Consider the following 16,727-nt stretch of genomic DNA (forward strand, 5'->3'; position numbering starts at 1 on the left):
GCGTAACCTTTTGTAATTTAATTTAAATCACGTTTCGAAATCAGTAGTTTAATAAAAGTGGTCCTTACGTTAATCATCACTGATCGAGTCTAAAACAAATGACCATGGCAACAATTGAAATACTCTCGAAATTGTTCTTTAGCTTAACACATGCGCAGGGTATCAATTGAAACATCTATTAATTAAAGTTAATTTATCTGATAATTTATATTATGTGAACTAAAAGCCAATGTAAGTATTTATTATTATCGGGACTAAAGCTGTCGCACATTAAACACCTCCGCGCACCCCCTCGCCTTACACAACTTACACTGCATTTTAGACTTTTAATTCTTTATTTGTTATTGATGAATCATGTTATTTTTGGGACAATAAGTAATTCATTGTTCTTTATAAATATTTAATTGTGTGTTAGCGAGGTGGTGCGCAGGCAATTAAGGCATTATAATGACGGGCCGACTTCTTACATTATTGACCCAGAGGTGAACCAGACCTTACTTCTTATTGCTTACTTAAAGATTCAATACGTATTTAATTTGTCAAATACCTAATTAGATTTTCTACATTTTGCTATCGTTTACCGCATTTTACCATCAAGTCTACTTAAATTTGTTCCTAATGTCGTTCAAGATTTTTAATTTAGAAGTTAGAAATTAGTTACAGCTAGCAAAAAGCTCGAGCATAATTAAATTATGAATCTCCGTAAATGTTAAGTGTATGTACAGTTTACTAGGGTTTAGTCTTCGGGGAATTTCCAGCCTCCATCGTCGCTGGTGGTGGCGGCGGCGGTGGTAGTGGTACTGGTACTGGTAGAAGAAGACCGGATTCTGTTCGGTCGATACTTCTTCCGCGACGCTGGCAGGCTTGGCACGTACCCCTACAGAATCAACATACACCCACCACCAATCTTAAAGCTCTAACAGATATATGTACATCGTTAATGGGACTTGAAGGATACGTTGAAGAATGAGAAAAAGGCTGAAAATTTGCAAGTATTTTACAGAGGGTTATGATTATCCCAAAAACCTCTAATCTGGGTATTTAAAGATGGGTAAATGTTACAAGAGTTACAGTTTGGTGCTTACCTTAGCTGAATGTAAAGTGACATTGAGCAGAGTAGGATGGCTGTCGATGACAATGAATTCCACGTCTTGGGGTAGGTATCCCTCAGCAGTAACCTAAAACAAGATGCCTATCGTAAGCTATTTATCTTCCAGGTACACCACTGCTTCTAAGTTTCTACTTCTAGTCTTAAAACCGCTCCTTTTAGGTACTATGTGGTTGTTAAGACATAACTGGATCTAGTTTGTAATATGTTTGGTACATATTTTCGCTTGGCCCTTTATGTCCAAGGGATCCAGGATGACACAAGCTAACCTTAGAGAGGGCAGCGCTCCGTGCAAACTGCGTCAGCTAGTAGGCTTTAAAAGAACACTTTGCGATAGGTATATTTACAAAAAAACCGTTGTCATTTTGTTATAATGTTACCTCAACGCGGTAGGTGCCGGGCAGCAGGATGCGCCAGAACTCGCCGTAGCGCGTGGTGTGGTATGCGACGTCGCGGCCCTTGACGCGCACGGCGGCGCGCTCCACGGGGTTCCCGTTCTCGTCCATCACGAAGCCGTGCGCGCCGCGGTGCGCCTCCGCCAAGTACTTGATCATCGACTGGAATCAACAGGTCAGTTTGATCATTATTAAGTTTCTGTGCCACCGTTGTGCAAAGTGCAGAGCACCTAATGAAGGCTACTTGACAGGCGATATATTATTTCACTCAATGAGCCTATTGCAATGAGGGCTATCGTTTTTTGTCTCACTAGATGGCGCACTGTTGCGTGAGGTTTTTAAGTATGGCTTTCAAAGTCTGTTATTACGGGCGTGAAAACAAAGTTTAGATTAAAATCATATTTAATACACCTTAAAATCGTACCATAAAAATATCGAGCATGCCACAGTGTTGCATAGTCCCCGTTTTGTTCGGAAAAAAGGGAGGACAAAGGTTTCCGAAAGACAAAAATGTCTCAAAACACAGACATTCGTTGCCCCGGAACGCATATTTGCCATAATTAATTTCAGATATTGCAAAATATTCACAAAATTATTCTAATTATGAATAAACCCGCGTAGCTCACTCAAAAACTATGAGATTTGACATTTCGGAGACCTCACGCTACACTAGCGCCTCTAGTGGCGAATTCATTCGCGATAGCCCTCATTGCAAGCAAGACTGTATTAACGTCAAACGGACCTCACGATACTAACGCCATCTAGCGATATTTCGCCTGTCAAGTAGCTCTAATTAAAGATTTGGCGCTCCAGGCCAGTTGGATTTGCCGTTTGCTTGTTAGCTCGAATCGCGTGACGATAAAGTATTTCATTTAAGAAAAAAAAATCAACAGGTGACTGCGTCGCCCCTCGCAGCCTGCCACCCCGGGCCATAACCCCGTTGGCCCGAGGGTAGGTAAATACGCCCCTGGCCTAATGGTTGCACTATGGCCTGTAAAACAGAGGATCATGGGTTAAAACTTGCGCATCCCTCTGAGTATTTCGGAATTGATATGTGAAATTACATTTGTAATTTACCATGAGCTTTAAGGTGATTTTCCACCGGCGAGATGAGACGAGACGAGAATTGAAATTTGGGGCGCGCGAGAATGCATACAAATATCAATTCTTGTCTCGTCTCGCCTCGCCGGTGGAAAATCACCATAACGGTTAAGGAAGCATTGTGAGGAAACCTGCTCGACACCTGCGGAGCATTTCAATGGTGTGACTGAAGTTCTCTATCTGCGCTGCGTCCGCATGGGAAGTAATGCTGTTCAACAGTAGGACGTACGTATATAGGCCGGAGATGATGATTATGTTATGCAACGTTGTACCTCTTCACTCGACGTTATTTGGAAACAACATGCGTCGCAGAACATTATAATTTTGTCCCCTATAATGTATCCCTGGCTTACGTGGAAAGTTAATAATAAACTGATTTCGCTTGCACTTACTTGTTAAGGACAATTAACTTTTATTATGTGTTCAAACAAAATATTATACTTTTACTTTTATTATTAAACAAATAGGATTATATTGTAGACTTATTGTGGTGATAAAGCATATTCGTCGTTTTTATACAAAAAAGACATAATTTATCTATGATAAAATATAATCGATTGAGGTATTTTATCCAGTTTCCTTATCTGCACTTAAAACCACTCACCCGTATCAACGACTAGTATTTGACTCATTTCTGCCAGGACCACTCGTATTTTGCGTCTACGACAATGTTTCCGCGTCACACGTTATACCTGGCTCTAGTTGGCTTGTTAGCAAGTGGCGTCAGATGCGAAACAAGAGTAGCCGTGGCGCATTTAGTAACCGAAACGATATCCGGAAGTATATTGTTCACGGAGACGGATAGTGGAATTCGCGTCACAGGAACGATTACGGGACTGCCAGTAGGAGAGTACGGTTTTCACGTGCACGAATTGGGAGACACGAGTACTTGCGACGCCACCGGGGCGCATTTCAACCCTGACGACACCAATCACGGCGGTCGGGACCACGACGAGCGCCATGTAGGTGATTTCGGGAACGTGAACTTCGTGGCGGTCGGGGAAAACGTAGTCGCGACAGTGGACTTCGTGGATAGCGTGGTGTCGCTGCGAGGAAGGAACAGCATCCTCGGACGCGCTCTAGTGCTGCACGCAGATACGGACGACCTTGGTCTGGGCGGACATGAAACGTCGTTGACTACGGGTAACGCGGGCGCGCGGCTCGCCTGCGCTGTCATCGGCATCCGATCTCCCTCCGACCCCTGGAACTCTGCTATTACCGCGGCCCCATCGATCCTGTTACTGGTGGTAGCTTTCGTGCTCTTTATTAAGTTTTAAAACGTTTCTTTAGTGCAAACGAAAGGATTTTATCTACACATACAATATAGCGCGATAAAGTTGTCTTATTCGACTTCTTTTGTTTTAATTGGTCTGTCTTTTAATTATACCCGTAGCTACCAATAATGATAATTAGCTACCAATTTTCTGATCAACCGACACTAAACTATTTGCGAATTGAATTGTAATATTTGGTATCTGCAATCAGATCAAGCGTTATAATAACGTATTGTTAACGATTGCGATGGTTTCATTAATTCATGTTATACTATGAATTGAAAATTTTCCGACATTCAATAGATATCTGAATAAACATGTTTGCTTATCAAGAAATTTTTACCTCATCACGTGCCGTACAGATGCCCAATCATCTAAATGGGATAGTTATCTACTACTTACCCTGTATCTATATTTGCCAATCGTACCTACCTATATAAGTTTAATCAATAAATTTATTGATTAAAGTTTGCTCTGATTATTTAGCGATTTGACAGTGTAACTAACTAATGCGGACCTTAGTACCAGATATCATGTCTCACGGGTGCTTGGTAATATTATTACTATTGAAGTGCCAATTAAATGGTTGTTTGGACATCGCCATGATAAGGTATGATAATAGTTATGACTGTAATTGTATCGTACAAGTATTCAACTTAAGTGCGAGTATTTGCGTAATTTTGACCGCCACTTCTTCTGCGAAGTAACAGTAGGTACGCGTCCATCAATACAGTATTTTATAACGATTTATGATTAGTCAGGTACTTAGTTATGCAAGAGTTTACCTACCTGTTTGTTATCCTGCCAGTATTTGGGCAACTCATGCGCCGGTGGGTATTTACAGCAGGAGATTTCCAGTGTGATTTCCATGCATCCATGCCATAGGTAGTTGTAATCTTGCATGCCACCTTAAATCGAAAAATAATTAGATATTGGCAAACCATCACAGAGTCTAGGTATCTATGTATAATTTGTGTGTAATGTGAACTTGTACAAATAATGTTTGACGTCGTAACGTAAAGTTAGATATAATATAGTTTGAACTTTAAACGGGTAGTAAATAAATAATGAACCTGTGAGAGGGTACCACGCGGCCCCATTCGTGATCCCGTGCTCGAAGCGCGGCGAGCCCGACTTGCACGAGACGCCGCGCGACATCTTAGCGTGGTTGTTGGAGTACACCAGCGACAAATGACGGAACACGTCGTCATCCGGCGCGATCGACGGCGAATGCGCGTAGCTTTGAAACACTGCATTCAGGGGACATGTTGGGTAGAAAAAAATATTGTTAATGTCATACGAGCCGCAATCCGACCAGTAAAAAATGATCGACGAGATAGCAATTAATTAAATACATCACCTGAGCATAGAACTGATGATCGGCATATCCCTATTGCAGCGTGGAAAGAATAATGCCGTCGTATAATTAGGTACCAAATTTGACCAAACATATATCCTACATTACTTTACTTGGCTAAAGCACCTACTTGTAGCCAGTGCCTAAAGTGTACCTATTTGATTATTACGAAATTACGATATCAGTGACCTGCAGTCTATTTTTAAGAGACGCGAATTGACGTTAAATACTTTCAAATTGAACTACGTATCAGAATCAGAAATAAGTTACCAAAAACTTAACCACATTAAATAGCGAACAGTAACAGAAAACAGTATTCTACTCTGAATGGAAGATAAGCACCAAAAAAACCATGGTTGTCTATTTCAGCAAGCAAAGTCAAATTCCTTTAGAATTTTTAGTTTTTCAATACTTAATCAATTATTTATAGGAAGTTGCTCTTGATTCACCCCATATTGTTGGCATCTTAAAGCTAAATGTAGTAACCAATGTTACCTACTAGCACTAGGCGTGTTGTCGAACGGATAGGAGGCAACCAGCGCGCCGCCGTGCAGGGAGCCCGAAAGCGTAAACTGGATCTTAGAGATCCATTCCTTAACCGCTTCAGTCTCGGGCTGGGGCTGCTTTGTATTCGCCTTAAAGTAGTCCGGGAAGTTGCGGTTCAGGTCGTACCGCCGGGCGTTGTGCCTGTTAGAAAAAGGGACTGGTTGGAACTGTTGATAGAAGTCTACCTACGAAGGGTACCCAGTGATGGAGATTTCCGTTTTTATTTTAATTTGGGGTTGGCTAAAATTACAAAATTAATGTAAGAAAACTATAATCTTTTCTAATGTGACCTTAGCACGTTAAATTACAACCGCTAGGATAAGAGACTAGCTAATCAAATTCACGATGTAAATACATTTTTGGTAAGGGATTTTTTGTGAAATTCCGTTCAATTCGAATGCTAGGCCTAAATAGTTTACGCGTGCGAAGCCAAGGGTAAACGCTAGTCCCAAATACATATACAATACAAACAGTGTAATAGTGTTAAATAATCCGTAAAGAGATGAGATGGACAGGTTGACATGTTGACGTACCAATGGAAATTATAATTTCCGTGTCAAATTACGCCATTGTAAAATATAATATGTAAAGCCTAATGACATTGTAAGATTTATCTGTAATAGGTATGATGCAATTTGTTCCCGTTTACACATGTTGCGTTTGCACAATAGACGACGTCGATAGTTGGGAAATGTAACTAGGTACTGAATGTAGAACCAAGTTAAATTCGAAATCTCATACTTAGTGTAACTAGAAAATGATTTTCGCTGACACTGTACCTATTTTAGTGAAGAAAATCATTAATCTAAAAGGTTCATGTGAATTTCATTTAAGATAAAAATATGAAAGATCGATAGGTTAGCAAAAATCTTTGATATTGGCTGAACCTAGCCTAGTAAAATAATGTAGAGCAATATAAATCTTACCTGCCATGGATGGTGTCACATTGTCCTTCCTTGGAGATGGCGAAACCATCGGGATTCATGGACGGCATCAAGTGTATCCTCGTGTTGTCCAGCAGCCATTTGATGTACGAGTCCGAGTCGTATGAAGTTACTAGGTGCTGCAATATAATAATTAATTTTTAATAACTAAATCCGTATTATAGAACCGATTTATGAAATCACACCACTTAAAAATACTATTCTAACGTAGTACATCTATATATAAAACAAAGTCGTGTATTTCACCATTTATAACTCAAGGCTGGACCAATTTTTATGCTTTTTGTGTTTTTGGATTTGTCTGCGTCAGGAATAGGATATTAGGTATTAAAAACATTAGAAAATTGACGAAAAATAAAATAAAAGAAAACATTTTCCCATACAAAATGTTCATGGGTTTCGTAACTGTCAGAGTTATAGAACTTATAGACCACACCACGTCCCCACACACTTATAATAACTTAGTTATTTTATATTTGCCTAGAAAAATATTCACTTAAAATAATTGATATTATATGACAAAACAACGTTAGTTGACGGTTTAGAAACGCTGCTTTTCGGGGCCAGACGACGCCTGCCGGGTCCGCTAGTTTGAAATACAAAGTGATAGAAAATTACCTCCCATAAATTTTTACGACTATTCTAAATTTTAATTTTAGCTGCAGTTTCAACTTGTTCTCCGTATATTTAATAACAATGTTAGGTACATAACCAGCACTAGATGGGGCTAAATATTTCCTACTCCAAAGATATTTCGGTAATGTAACTGGTCACTTTTACTGTCAAATTAGGTTCCAGTTATGATCTATCTATCATTTACCAATTAGCAGGATGTAAATTCTGCCCTAAGGGCTAAGTATGCCTTTTGCAGTAGAATTTTTAGAATTATTTTCTTGGCATTTATGTTATACATATTATCATTGCCTAGCTAGCAAAGATAACTATTTAATATGTACCTATTATTTTTTTAATCTATATTTTGGCTAATACAATCTTTGACTATGACTATGACAAATCTATATTATTGATTCTCAGGCATTGTGCTTGTGTCGTGTGAAATCCCACCTCACACTTCTCAGCCCATGTCAGTGAGGACAATGAGCCGTAGAAAGATAAAACTCCATAGATCAAGCTGTAGCTAATTTGTACGTAAAAAGCGACAATATAAGTCCTATGACTTATACATCTATTATGTGGCTTTGTCAATGTCTCGATGGTTTTTTTTTTCATAGGACAGTGCACGACTTCCGACAACAGCCAATTTTCATCTTTATGCTTAATCCCAATGGCTCATATGGCACACAGAGGTCCTTTCGATGATCGATTGTAGAATTTCCTTTTTTTTTTTTTTTTTTTATTCAACTGGATGGCAAACGAGCAAGTGGGTCTCCTGATGATAAGAGATCACCACCGCCCATAGACACCGGCAACACCAGGGGGATTGCAGATGCGTTGCCAACCTAGAGGCCTAAGATGGGATACCTCAAGTGCCAGTAATTTTACCGGCTGTCTTACTCTCCACGCCGAAACACAACAGTGCAAGCACTGCTGTTTCACGGCAGGATTAGCGAGCAAGATGGTGGTAGCAATCCGGGCGGACCTTGCACAAGGTCCTACCACCTGCAAACTGCACTTTCCTGCACTTTCCTCCTTTTGTAGTTTTCAAAGTAACTTACACAATGCATCTTGAATTTTGACTGGGCACGAAAAGGTTCTTGCTATGTTTCTGGTTTAGGACCTGATTAAGAAACAAGATATGATTGCAATAACCTGAATGAGATGCAGCAGCAGTTCGCGGCCAACGGCCTCGTTTCCGTGTATGTTGGCAACGTATTTCACGTCCGGCTTGCCCAGCATGTGCTCGTATGGTGACGCCGATATCACCATCACCCAAAGGTCGCGTCCTGGGAAGTTATAAACCATCATTTTTATGAGGGAGTTATTTTAATTGACGATATTATTCGAATAGGAAAACTACAACTTTCTGCTATTCTGGTCAAAATGATAATGAGTATAACACCGGAGGCCATAATACATATAGTAATTATTAATAGTATGTTTACGTAAGAGAACCTGTACTTAAATATTTGGGTTCAGAAGTTCTGCGAAAGCAGTCGTTATTGTGTCTAATTTATGATGATGATGAATCTACAAAGCTGACCAAATACTAACTAAGTATTCAACTGTGCCAAGGATTCTCGCTATATAAGGTTCTCAGTAGATAGATGGTTGCAGATAATTACTAATTCTGTCACGATGGCAAAGAGTATGAGTTGCAAAATAGCTAGACGGGCCCAATAAATTTCTTGGCAAGCTTAAATAGTTTATCGTACTAAATTGTTTAGTATTCTCTACATTTTAAGTAAATAAAAATATAGGTGAAAAAATCACAACTAGTTACTAAAAAGACCACTGTCAAGCCACTTCCAAGTCGGTTGCTGTTAGAAAATACTATATGCGCTATTGTCTTGAAACTTATATTCCTAGTAAATGGTCTGTTTTTTTAAAAGCGCATATCTGACGTTCTACAATACATAATTTTATACGCCCGCATTACATTTTACCACTTGCCGCGCCCGCCCGACACAGGGTGCGGCTTTCGGCATTACCGCAGTGTTTATAAGATTAAATTGAAGTGAAATTGTTATCACACCGGTTCGTAACTTTGCTGACTGGTGACTTACCTTGTACGGACTTGCCGATGGAGTAGAGAGCCGTGAGCGCGGGGTAGCGCGCGGAGACGGCTCGCAAGTACCGCGTCAGCTGCTCGTGGTCGTGGTAGCGGAACTCCAGGTCTGTGCCGCCGTCACGCGCCTCCGCTTCGCCCAGCGTGGTTACTTCCTCCGCTATGTGCGACCGACACAATATAATCTTAACGAAATCCCTAATCTTAGCGAATTCGTTCTTTCTAAGTATCTGTTGGATCTATGGTTTATGCGAATTCATACATAAATTTAAAAAGTCAGAAATACTTCTGGGTTTATTATCTTGATTGTACGATCTTGCCTTTGACAGATTTCTTATTGTATTAGTGGTGCTTCTACCAAGTGCTAATAATACATTTTTAATATCTAATAGGTATAACTTACATGGATGGAAACCGGGATCCTGCGCTGATTGAGCGGAGGTGGTTACGATGAAGGTAACCACTAAAAGTAAACGTAACATTCCGTTGCCTTTTCTGTCTGTCATCTGTAACAAAATTTACTTATCTAAATGTGCAAGTTCACGTTTATTTGCGATGCTACTACAGCGTTTTCCTCGTAGTGTTTTTTCTGATAATATAATGGAATAAGCACTTCAATGCGAGTATTTGCATCGCAACTCTGAACACAAAATATTCGCAATCTGATTTGAATACCATCAACTTGTCAGCGCGCTGTATTCAACATTATTCAGATTCAAGAGACAACTCGTCACTGCCACGGTCGGTTAAGCGTAAGGCTTTCTTTTTAAAGTTATATAAATATATACAACGTTGTTAGGTGACTGAGAGCGCTCTAGTTGCTTATGCGCAAGGCGCAACCGGTCTTGCCTTGAAGGTCAATGGGTCAGTGGACCGGCCACCGCCGCCTCCGAAGACTATACTCCCTAAACAAAACTAACAAACTCGAGCTCGCCCCTATTCTGGCTTTTCATTCGCCATATTATATAATTGCCTGGACGTGTCCAATAACAATAATGTTAACCCTTTTATTAGTTTAGGCAAAATAGTTGCCAGTCGGTGTTTTTAACACGATTTCTAAGTTAATCTTTGATAACCACGAATTAGGTTCATTACTATTAGCTCCGTCTATCGTTCATATGCCCCCGTGAAAGGGTTAAGTATTAAACCTGACATGTTTAATTGATCTCACTGAACAGAATTAAAATTACTTATATTTCTTGCCAGGTCTTCGGCGTAACCTCCTCCCGATATTTACAAAAAATAATAAAATAAGGTTTTTTTTTCAATTTCATTTTGAATACAAGCTTTTTAAACCACATTATAGAGTTTAATAAAAAACACTAAAGAGTCAACTATAAAGCCTACGAATAATACTTAAGCTGGTTAGCGCAAGTGGCAATGAGTCATAATTTCAATGCAATAATAAAACCTGGAACGAGTTAATCTTAATGGCCAAAGTTACTCTTCAAATTTAAAGTAACATGATGTTATGGTATACGAGGCGAAGATAATTAAAAAAAAAATATAACTAAAAATTGAACCGACTACAAAAAAAAAACATGAAAATACTCGTAATTTTCTACCAGTCTGAAGTCGGTGCCTCAGCACGAGCCAGCAGGAGTGGACCTATAGTCGTCTACCTCACCTCTATACTATTTATGTTTACTTCAATCACTCCTGCTGGCTTGTGCTGAGTGAGGCACTGACTTCAGACTGATAGAAAATTATTTTCATGATTTTTTTTGTAGTCGGTTAAATTTTTGGTTATACCCACTTACATTTTTTTTTCACGCTTTTTAGTCTAAATTATCTAAGATACAATAGTTTAATGTCAACTGCTCGTCACCTTTTACGAAAAATTGTTTTTTCTGATAAAGAGACGTTCATTATTGAGGAGTCCTGGTGCTTCATTACCCGTTCCATTTCACCATATGCATTACGATGAGCACAACTTACTTAGCAACTGTGTTAAAGTAATTGAAATTCAACACGTGAAGTACTTTACTGAGTAGTCGCTCCGTTGGTCAGATGTGGTCTTCATCATCAGTTCCACTTCACCAAAGGATGATTTTCAAGAGCAAATGCACGAGTTACTAACTAAATATTTTGAAATTACCATAGGTGTCCCTACATTATTTGAAGTTCCCTCGATTTCCTTTGGATCCAATCATCAGATCCTGATTTGGTGCTTAACGGACCTATTTGGAAGCATTCCTAGACGAACGAAAAAAAAACATTCAAATCGATTCATAAATGACGGAGTTCTGAGGTAACAAATATAAAAAAATACAACCAAATTGATTGACTCCTCCGTTTTTTGAAGTCGGTTAAAAAGCTAATAAAAACCGGCCAAGTGCAGTCGGACTCGCGCACCGAGCATTCCGTACCATACATTTGTCTTAATTTCTGCCTATACATAATATACGTCCCCTGTAGGGTGTAGGCCTCCTCTCAGAAGGAGAGGGCTTGGACCGTAGTTCCCACGGGGGCCTAGAGCGTATTGCAGGTGTGCAGGTTTCCTCACGATATTTTCCTTCACCATAAAACTCATGGTAAATTTCAAATGTACCTAATTGCGCTTTTTAATTAAAAAAAAATTACAGATTTATTTTTTAATTTATTCTTTCTTTTTTTTATTGTATAACTGATTTGATACATAGGTAATACTAATTAGATTTATGTTTATTAAGAATATAATTTTATATATTTTCTATGTATATACATAATTCTTCTGTACGTGTGTATGTCACCTAACTCCTCCTAAACGGCTGGACCGATTTCCATGAAATTTTGTGTAAGTATATTTCAATAGGTTCCTGAATAGTTTGAAAACACAATTGGACTTGATAGCTGGCGCTGCTGTCGGTATGTTATCATATTTAAAGTCGTGCTGATTTTCCGGGCAGGACGTCTGCCGGGTGTGCTAGTTATGTATAAATTTCAGCTGTCTATCTAATTATCTATTACAGTCGAGTTCATAAACTTGTGAGCAAAAATATCTGAACACGACTCTATTGTTAACGGCGTAGAAGCGTGTTCAGATATTTTTAATACAATTTTTGCTCACAAGTTTATGAACTCGACTGTACAATTAGTTGGGATGCAGTCCTGTGATGGACAAACGGCGATAATGTAGCGACTTTAATAGGGTCGCGTTTGACACCCTTCGAGTAGGTACAAAACCCCAATAGACATGCATCAACTCTTGCAAAAACCAGGCAGGTAAATACGAAGACTATGCTTATATATACGAGCGTGGGTCCAAGTAATTTAGATAAATACATGTGCCCTGAGCATGTGCCTAAGCAGGTGGCGCTTTTGATTACATTCAACGGATTGCAAACACATTCAATAAAATAAATAGTCATATTTAGTTATGTTATAGTTATGTTTTCATGTGTTTTTCTGTATTTTTTTATTTTATTTGTGTTAATTTTGCTGTATATGTGTGTCTTCTGTGTAAGTGAATATATGTCTTCTTTCTTTCTTTCTTTTCTTTCTATATTTGACGACCAGATAGATAGCTTGAGGTCCCGTCCCGGGTTCGATCACCGATCGAGGTAGAATTACAGATATTTGTATGAATAATACGAATGATTGGTCTCCAGTCTTGGATGCTTAATATGTATTTAAGTATGTATCTATCTATTTAATCTGTTTATACTGAAATGAATAAAGTTTATATTGTATATTTAAACAATAAATGGCCATAAACGGTACAGTGGCTACAAGCGGTATTTCTGCCCTAGGTTTATCCGTTTCCTGGTATTCATAACACAAGCTTTGCTTACTTTGGGACTATAGGTCAATTGGTGTCAAGTGTCTCGTTTATTTATTATTTATTGCTATTATGTACAAAATAAGTTTTTGTTAAAAAAAATGCAGGCTTTTTTTGCTGACTGCACATTTTATTAACTGTACCACTACCATGAGTTTACAGTGACCGTACTCGAAAGCGACGGCGTAAATTATTTGTAGAGGCGCTGTACAATTCTCCATACCACGTATGTACCAAATTTCATGTCGATGCCTTTAACCATGAGGAGTTCCGTCCTGCGGACGCTGAGACGATCCTGGTCGATCTATCAGAATATCAGTCTCAGATTATTATTGTATTGTCACCAGTTTTACATAAGTAGTATGCTAACTTTTAATTAAATCTGACTTGTTCATACATAGATACATATACTTACATAGCAAGTTAAATAAAGCTTTTAAAAAGAGAGTCCAACGTATGACAAACATTTAATTTGTCGTATCATTTTAATTATGAAAACTCCTGGGAACTGTTACAGAAATATCTGGTTTTGTCAACTTTCCTTCCGTTCGACATATCGGCACGTTAACCCTATTAGCATAGTCCCGCTAACGCTTGCAACTTTCGTTTTCAAACAGTCGATATATGTAGAGATCGGTTACTAATTATCTCATTCTGTTACTCTTAAAAGTTTCGTTTTGCTAGCCAGAGGTTAATAATAGGTATTTATCTTGGCATGTCGAGCTGTATACAATATGCCTAACGGACCAGCTGATAATGTAACTTATTCTCACAGGTAATTTAATTGAATGCGCGTACCTACAGTGCACAGTGCAGATTGTTTATCAGTGACTTTTGACTTTACTGATTTGGTATTCCCAGTCGTTAATTTATAAATTGCACAGCACGCAGGCAGTCAGAGACCTACTCACTCATTTAAAAACAATGCGGTTCTCTTTTTTGTTCCGTGAAAGTTGAGCACATTTTATTTTATGCATGTGATTGTACTATGTAAATTCTATGTAGGACACTAAATGGATAAGTTGTAATGAATTTACGCTTGATGCGATTTGTAACATATGGTATGTACTTAAAAATAGCTTAAAAGACAGATATTGATAATTTAACTTCAATTAATTCTAACTCGGCCTACGCATAAAAAACTCATGTTGGTATTAATATTAGTTTGTTAGTTTTATTTTTATTTTACTCGTTTAATTCGAGGACAATTCTGCCAGTGTCAAGTAAAAGATAATTTTAAAAGGTCGGCCTTTGTTCATTAAAATAACTATCTACGGTTTCATATATTTAAAAATAATTTAAAGCATGGCAACGTCCAAAGTAACTAAGTACTTAATGATATTTTCTTACTACATAAAGAAGCACTAACTTTGTAAACTTAAGTTGTGAATTAAATTTACTGTTCAAACTTTAAGTACACGACAAATAAATGAAACTCACCTCTAAACTTATAGTACTTGGGCTAAATGGAACTTAGCGCCGTCGTCATTTGTTTGTCACCTTTGGCACAACAATTTGATATCGCGAAGACGTTATCGTAAAATGAAAACCTTTCGGGAGGGGTAAAGACCTCGCGTGCAGGCGATGTCCGCTCGACTGGCGCCGCGCCGTGACTGAGCTGAGACTGAGCACAGCCTCATCTGCGTCATACAACCCGTCATACAACCGGAAAGTGCTTTCTCTCAGCCTGAAACACCCGCTATACACACTTCTATCACCATCTCATAAAGTCCTATTCTAATTCCGACAAAATCAGCTAGCACACACGTAGCGTAGGCTCTTGTTGACTTGTACCTTCTATTCTATAGACAACACAACAAGGTTGAATTTCATAAATATTATCCAGAAGGTACCGCCGTGACGTAGGACCTGATACCGCCTCACTTTTCCCGCGGATAGAGTTTCTTTGTAACTACTCGATATTCAATATTTCCCATCTATCTGGTGTAAGAAGTGAAAACTCTGAAGTGAAACTTTATTGAAATATTAAATAACTTGATGTAAGGGACCGCTACAGCGTGCTGTCAACTCTACTATTGTACTTGATAGATAAATGACTCTTGCGATTTAAATCTGTAATTGCATAAAATAAATAACCAACCAATAGCTTGAAAGTAGATAAATAAATGGAAAATTATTGATAGCAGTAAAATGATTAGAACTAAAAAGACATGTTCAAATAGAAAATCATAGCATTGTAATTTGAGCCGACTATCCTATCCTGGATATTCTCATAAGAGTTTTCATAAGGTTGGAACATTTCGGATAGAATTTAATTAAGTAAGTAGGTACGTCCTATCTTTAAACTTTTCTCCTTTATACTCGGACGTATACCTGTGTAAAACTTAATTTAGGTACTGTAATATAGGAGCCCGATAATTTACCTAAACTTAACCTGTTCAGCTCTATTAAAACATTACCTACACTACACATGCCCCGCACTTATTTCGAGAGTGTATTCGACTACAAGTGTTTTACCCACAGGTTCGATTTTTCCCTGGCAAACCCTTGGTTACTTACCTACTTAACAGAAATTTATAAACTACTAGCGACCCGCCCCTGCTTCGCACGGGCAAAGTAAAAAAAAAAACCGGCCAAGAGCGTGTCGGACACGCCCGAAATAGGGTTCCGTAGCCATTACGAAAAAATTAAGTAATATTTTTCTAAGGACTTCGTATTTTGTACGGAATATTCCAAGTTTAGGTATATTTTATACCTTAGGCTGCTATTTACTCTTAAACTACTAATAATTCTCAAGCAAACTTAGCCGTTATAGTTTTCCTTGAAAGTTTGATATACTTACTACCATCCTGATTTTTTTTTAATTTTTCCACCCACCGGTTTAGATTTTAGAGGGGGGACGGGAGGGAAGCTCGATTTGAATGATTTTTTTCACTTTAAAGTTGAATATTTCGCAAACAAATCACTGAATCGAAAAATCGTCTTAGCAAACCCCTAATGGTTTTAAAATACCTCCACGCTATATATTGATAGTCCCTGAGCAAAGCCGCGGACGGACAGACAGACAGACATGGCGAAACTACCGGGTGTGGCCTGTAATACGAGCAAATAATTAAAAAATAGATCATAATCGTCAAACTAAACAACATTAGTTTAACGACTTTTAAAAATAATGGAGTCTTTAGATTTTCCTTTTTTCATACAAATTAAATACTGCAATCAATGTACGCCATCCTAGAACACAATCTGACGTCGCCTGTCATGCTACAAACATCAAGCATTTTGCTTAACATTGCTTCTTCGAATAAACTTTAGTGTAATAAAAATTAAAAAACTAATTTATTTTTCAAGTCGCTGAACTAATGCTTTTTAGCAATAAAACCGCCTATTGTCTACCTGAATTTTTCTATTTTTGTAATGTCTGTAAGTACTGCTTATTTGGTGATCAATAAAGAATATTTGTATTTATTGTATTGTTGTTCATTTTGACGAGTATGATCTATGTTTTAATTATTTGCTCATATTCCAGGCCACACCAGGTATAAGGGTTCCGTTTTTGCCATTTTGGCTACGGAACCCTAAAAAACGGGCAAGT

At 38.3% G+C, this 16,727-nt stretch overlaps 2 protein-coding genes across 5 annotated transcripts in view; one reads left to right on the forward strand and one right to left on the reverse strand.

Annotated features, from left to right (window-relative positions):
* The window catches only part of LOC141437347 (carboxypeptidase D-like), a 27,313-nt gene continuing 10,586 nt past the window's right edge, over positions 1-16,727 (reverse strand). The window contains exons 1-12 of one of the 4 annotated variants that reach the window (XM_074100647.1): positions 14,612-14,802; positions 9,815-9,917; positions 9,410-9,571; positions 8,496-8,629; positions 6,708-6,844; positions 5,735-5,922; positions 5,239-5,268; positions 4,952-5,128; positions 4,668-4,786; positions 1,489-1,665; positions 1,086-1,178; positions 1-877 (exon numbers count right to left, since the gene is read on the reverse strand). In XM_074100647.1, coding sequence (XP_073956748.1) covers positions 737-877; positions 1,086-1,178; positions 1,489-1,665; positions 4,668-4,786; positions 4,952-5,128; positions 5,239-5,268; positions 5,735-5,922; positions 6,708-6,844; positions 8,496-8,629; positions 9,410-9,571; positions 9,815-9,917 — 1,461 coding nt within the window. In that variant the 5' untranslated portion in view covers positions 14,612-14,802 and the 3' untranslated portion in view covers positions 1-736. Of the gene's footprint in view, positions 878-1,085; positions 1,179-1,488; positions 1,666-4,667; positions 4,787-4,951; positions 5,129-5,238; positions 5,269-5,734; positions 5,923-6,707; positions 6,845-8,495; positions 8,630-9,409; positions 9,572-9,814; positions 9,918-10,086; positions 10,182-14,611; positions 14,803-16,727 lie in introns of those variants that run through there. The other 3 variants (XM_074100646.1, XM_074100648.1, XM_074100649.1) reach the window with 3 other exon arrangements.
* Positions 3,192-3,954, forward strand: LOC141437349 (uncharacterized). The gene has a single exon (XM_074100653.1). It carries the CDS (start codon positions 3,273-3,275, stop codon positions 3,879-3,881), a length of 609 nt encoding a protein of 202 aa, XP_073956754.1. The 5' UTR covers positions 3,192-3,272; the 3' UTR covers positions 3,882-3,954.

This window comes from Choristoneura fumiferana, chromosome 17 (genome assembly GCF_025370935.1).
Source record: "Choristoneura fumiferana chromosome 17, NRCan_CFum_1, whole genome shotgun sequence".
Lineage (NCBI taxonomy): Eukaryota > Metazoa > Arthropoda > Insecta > Lepidoptera > Tortricidae > Choristoneura > Choristoneura fumiferana.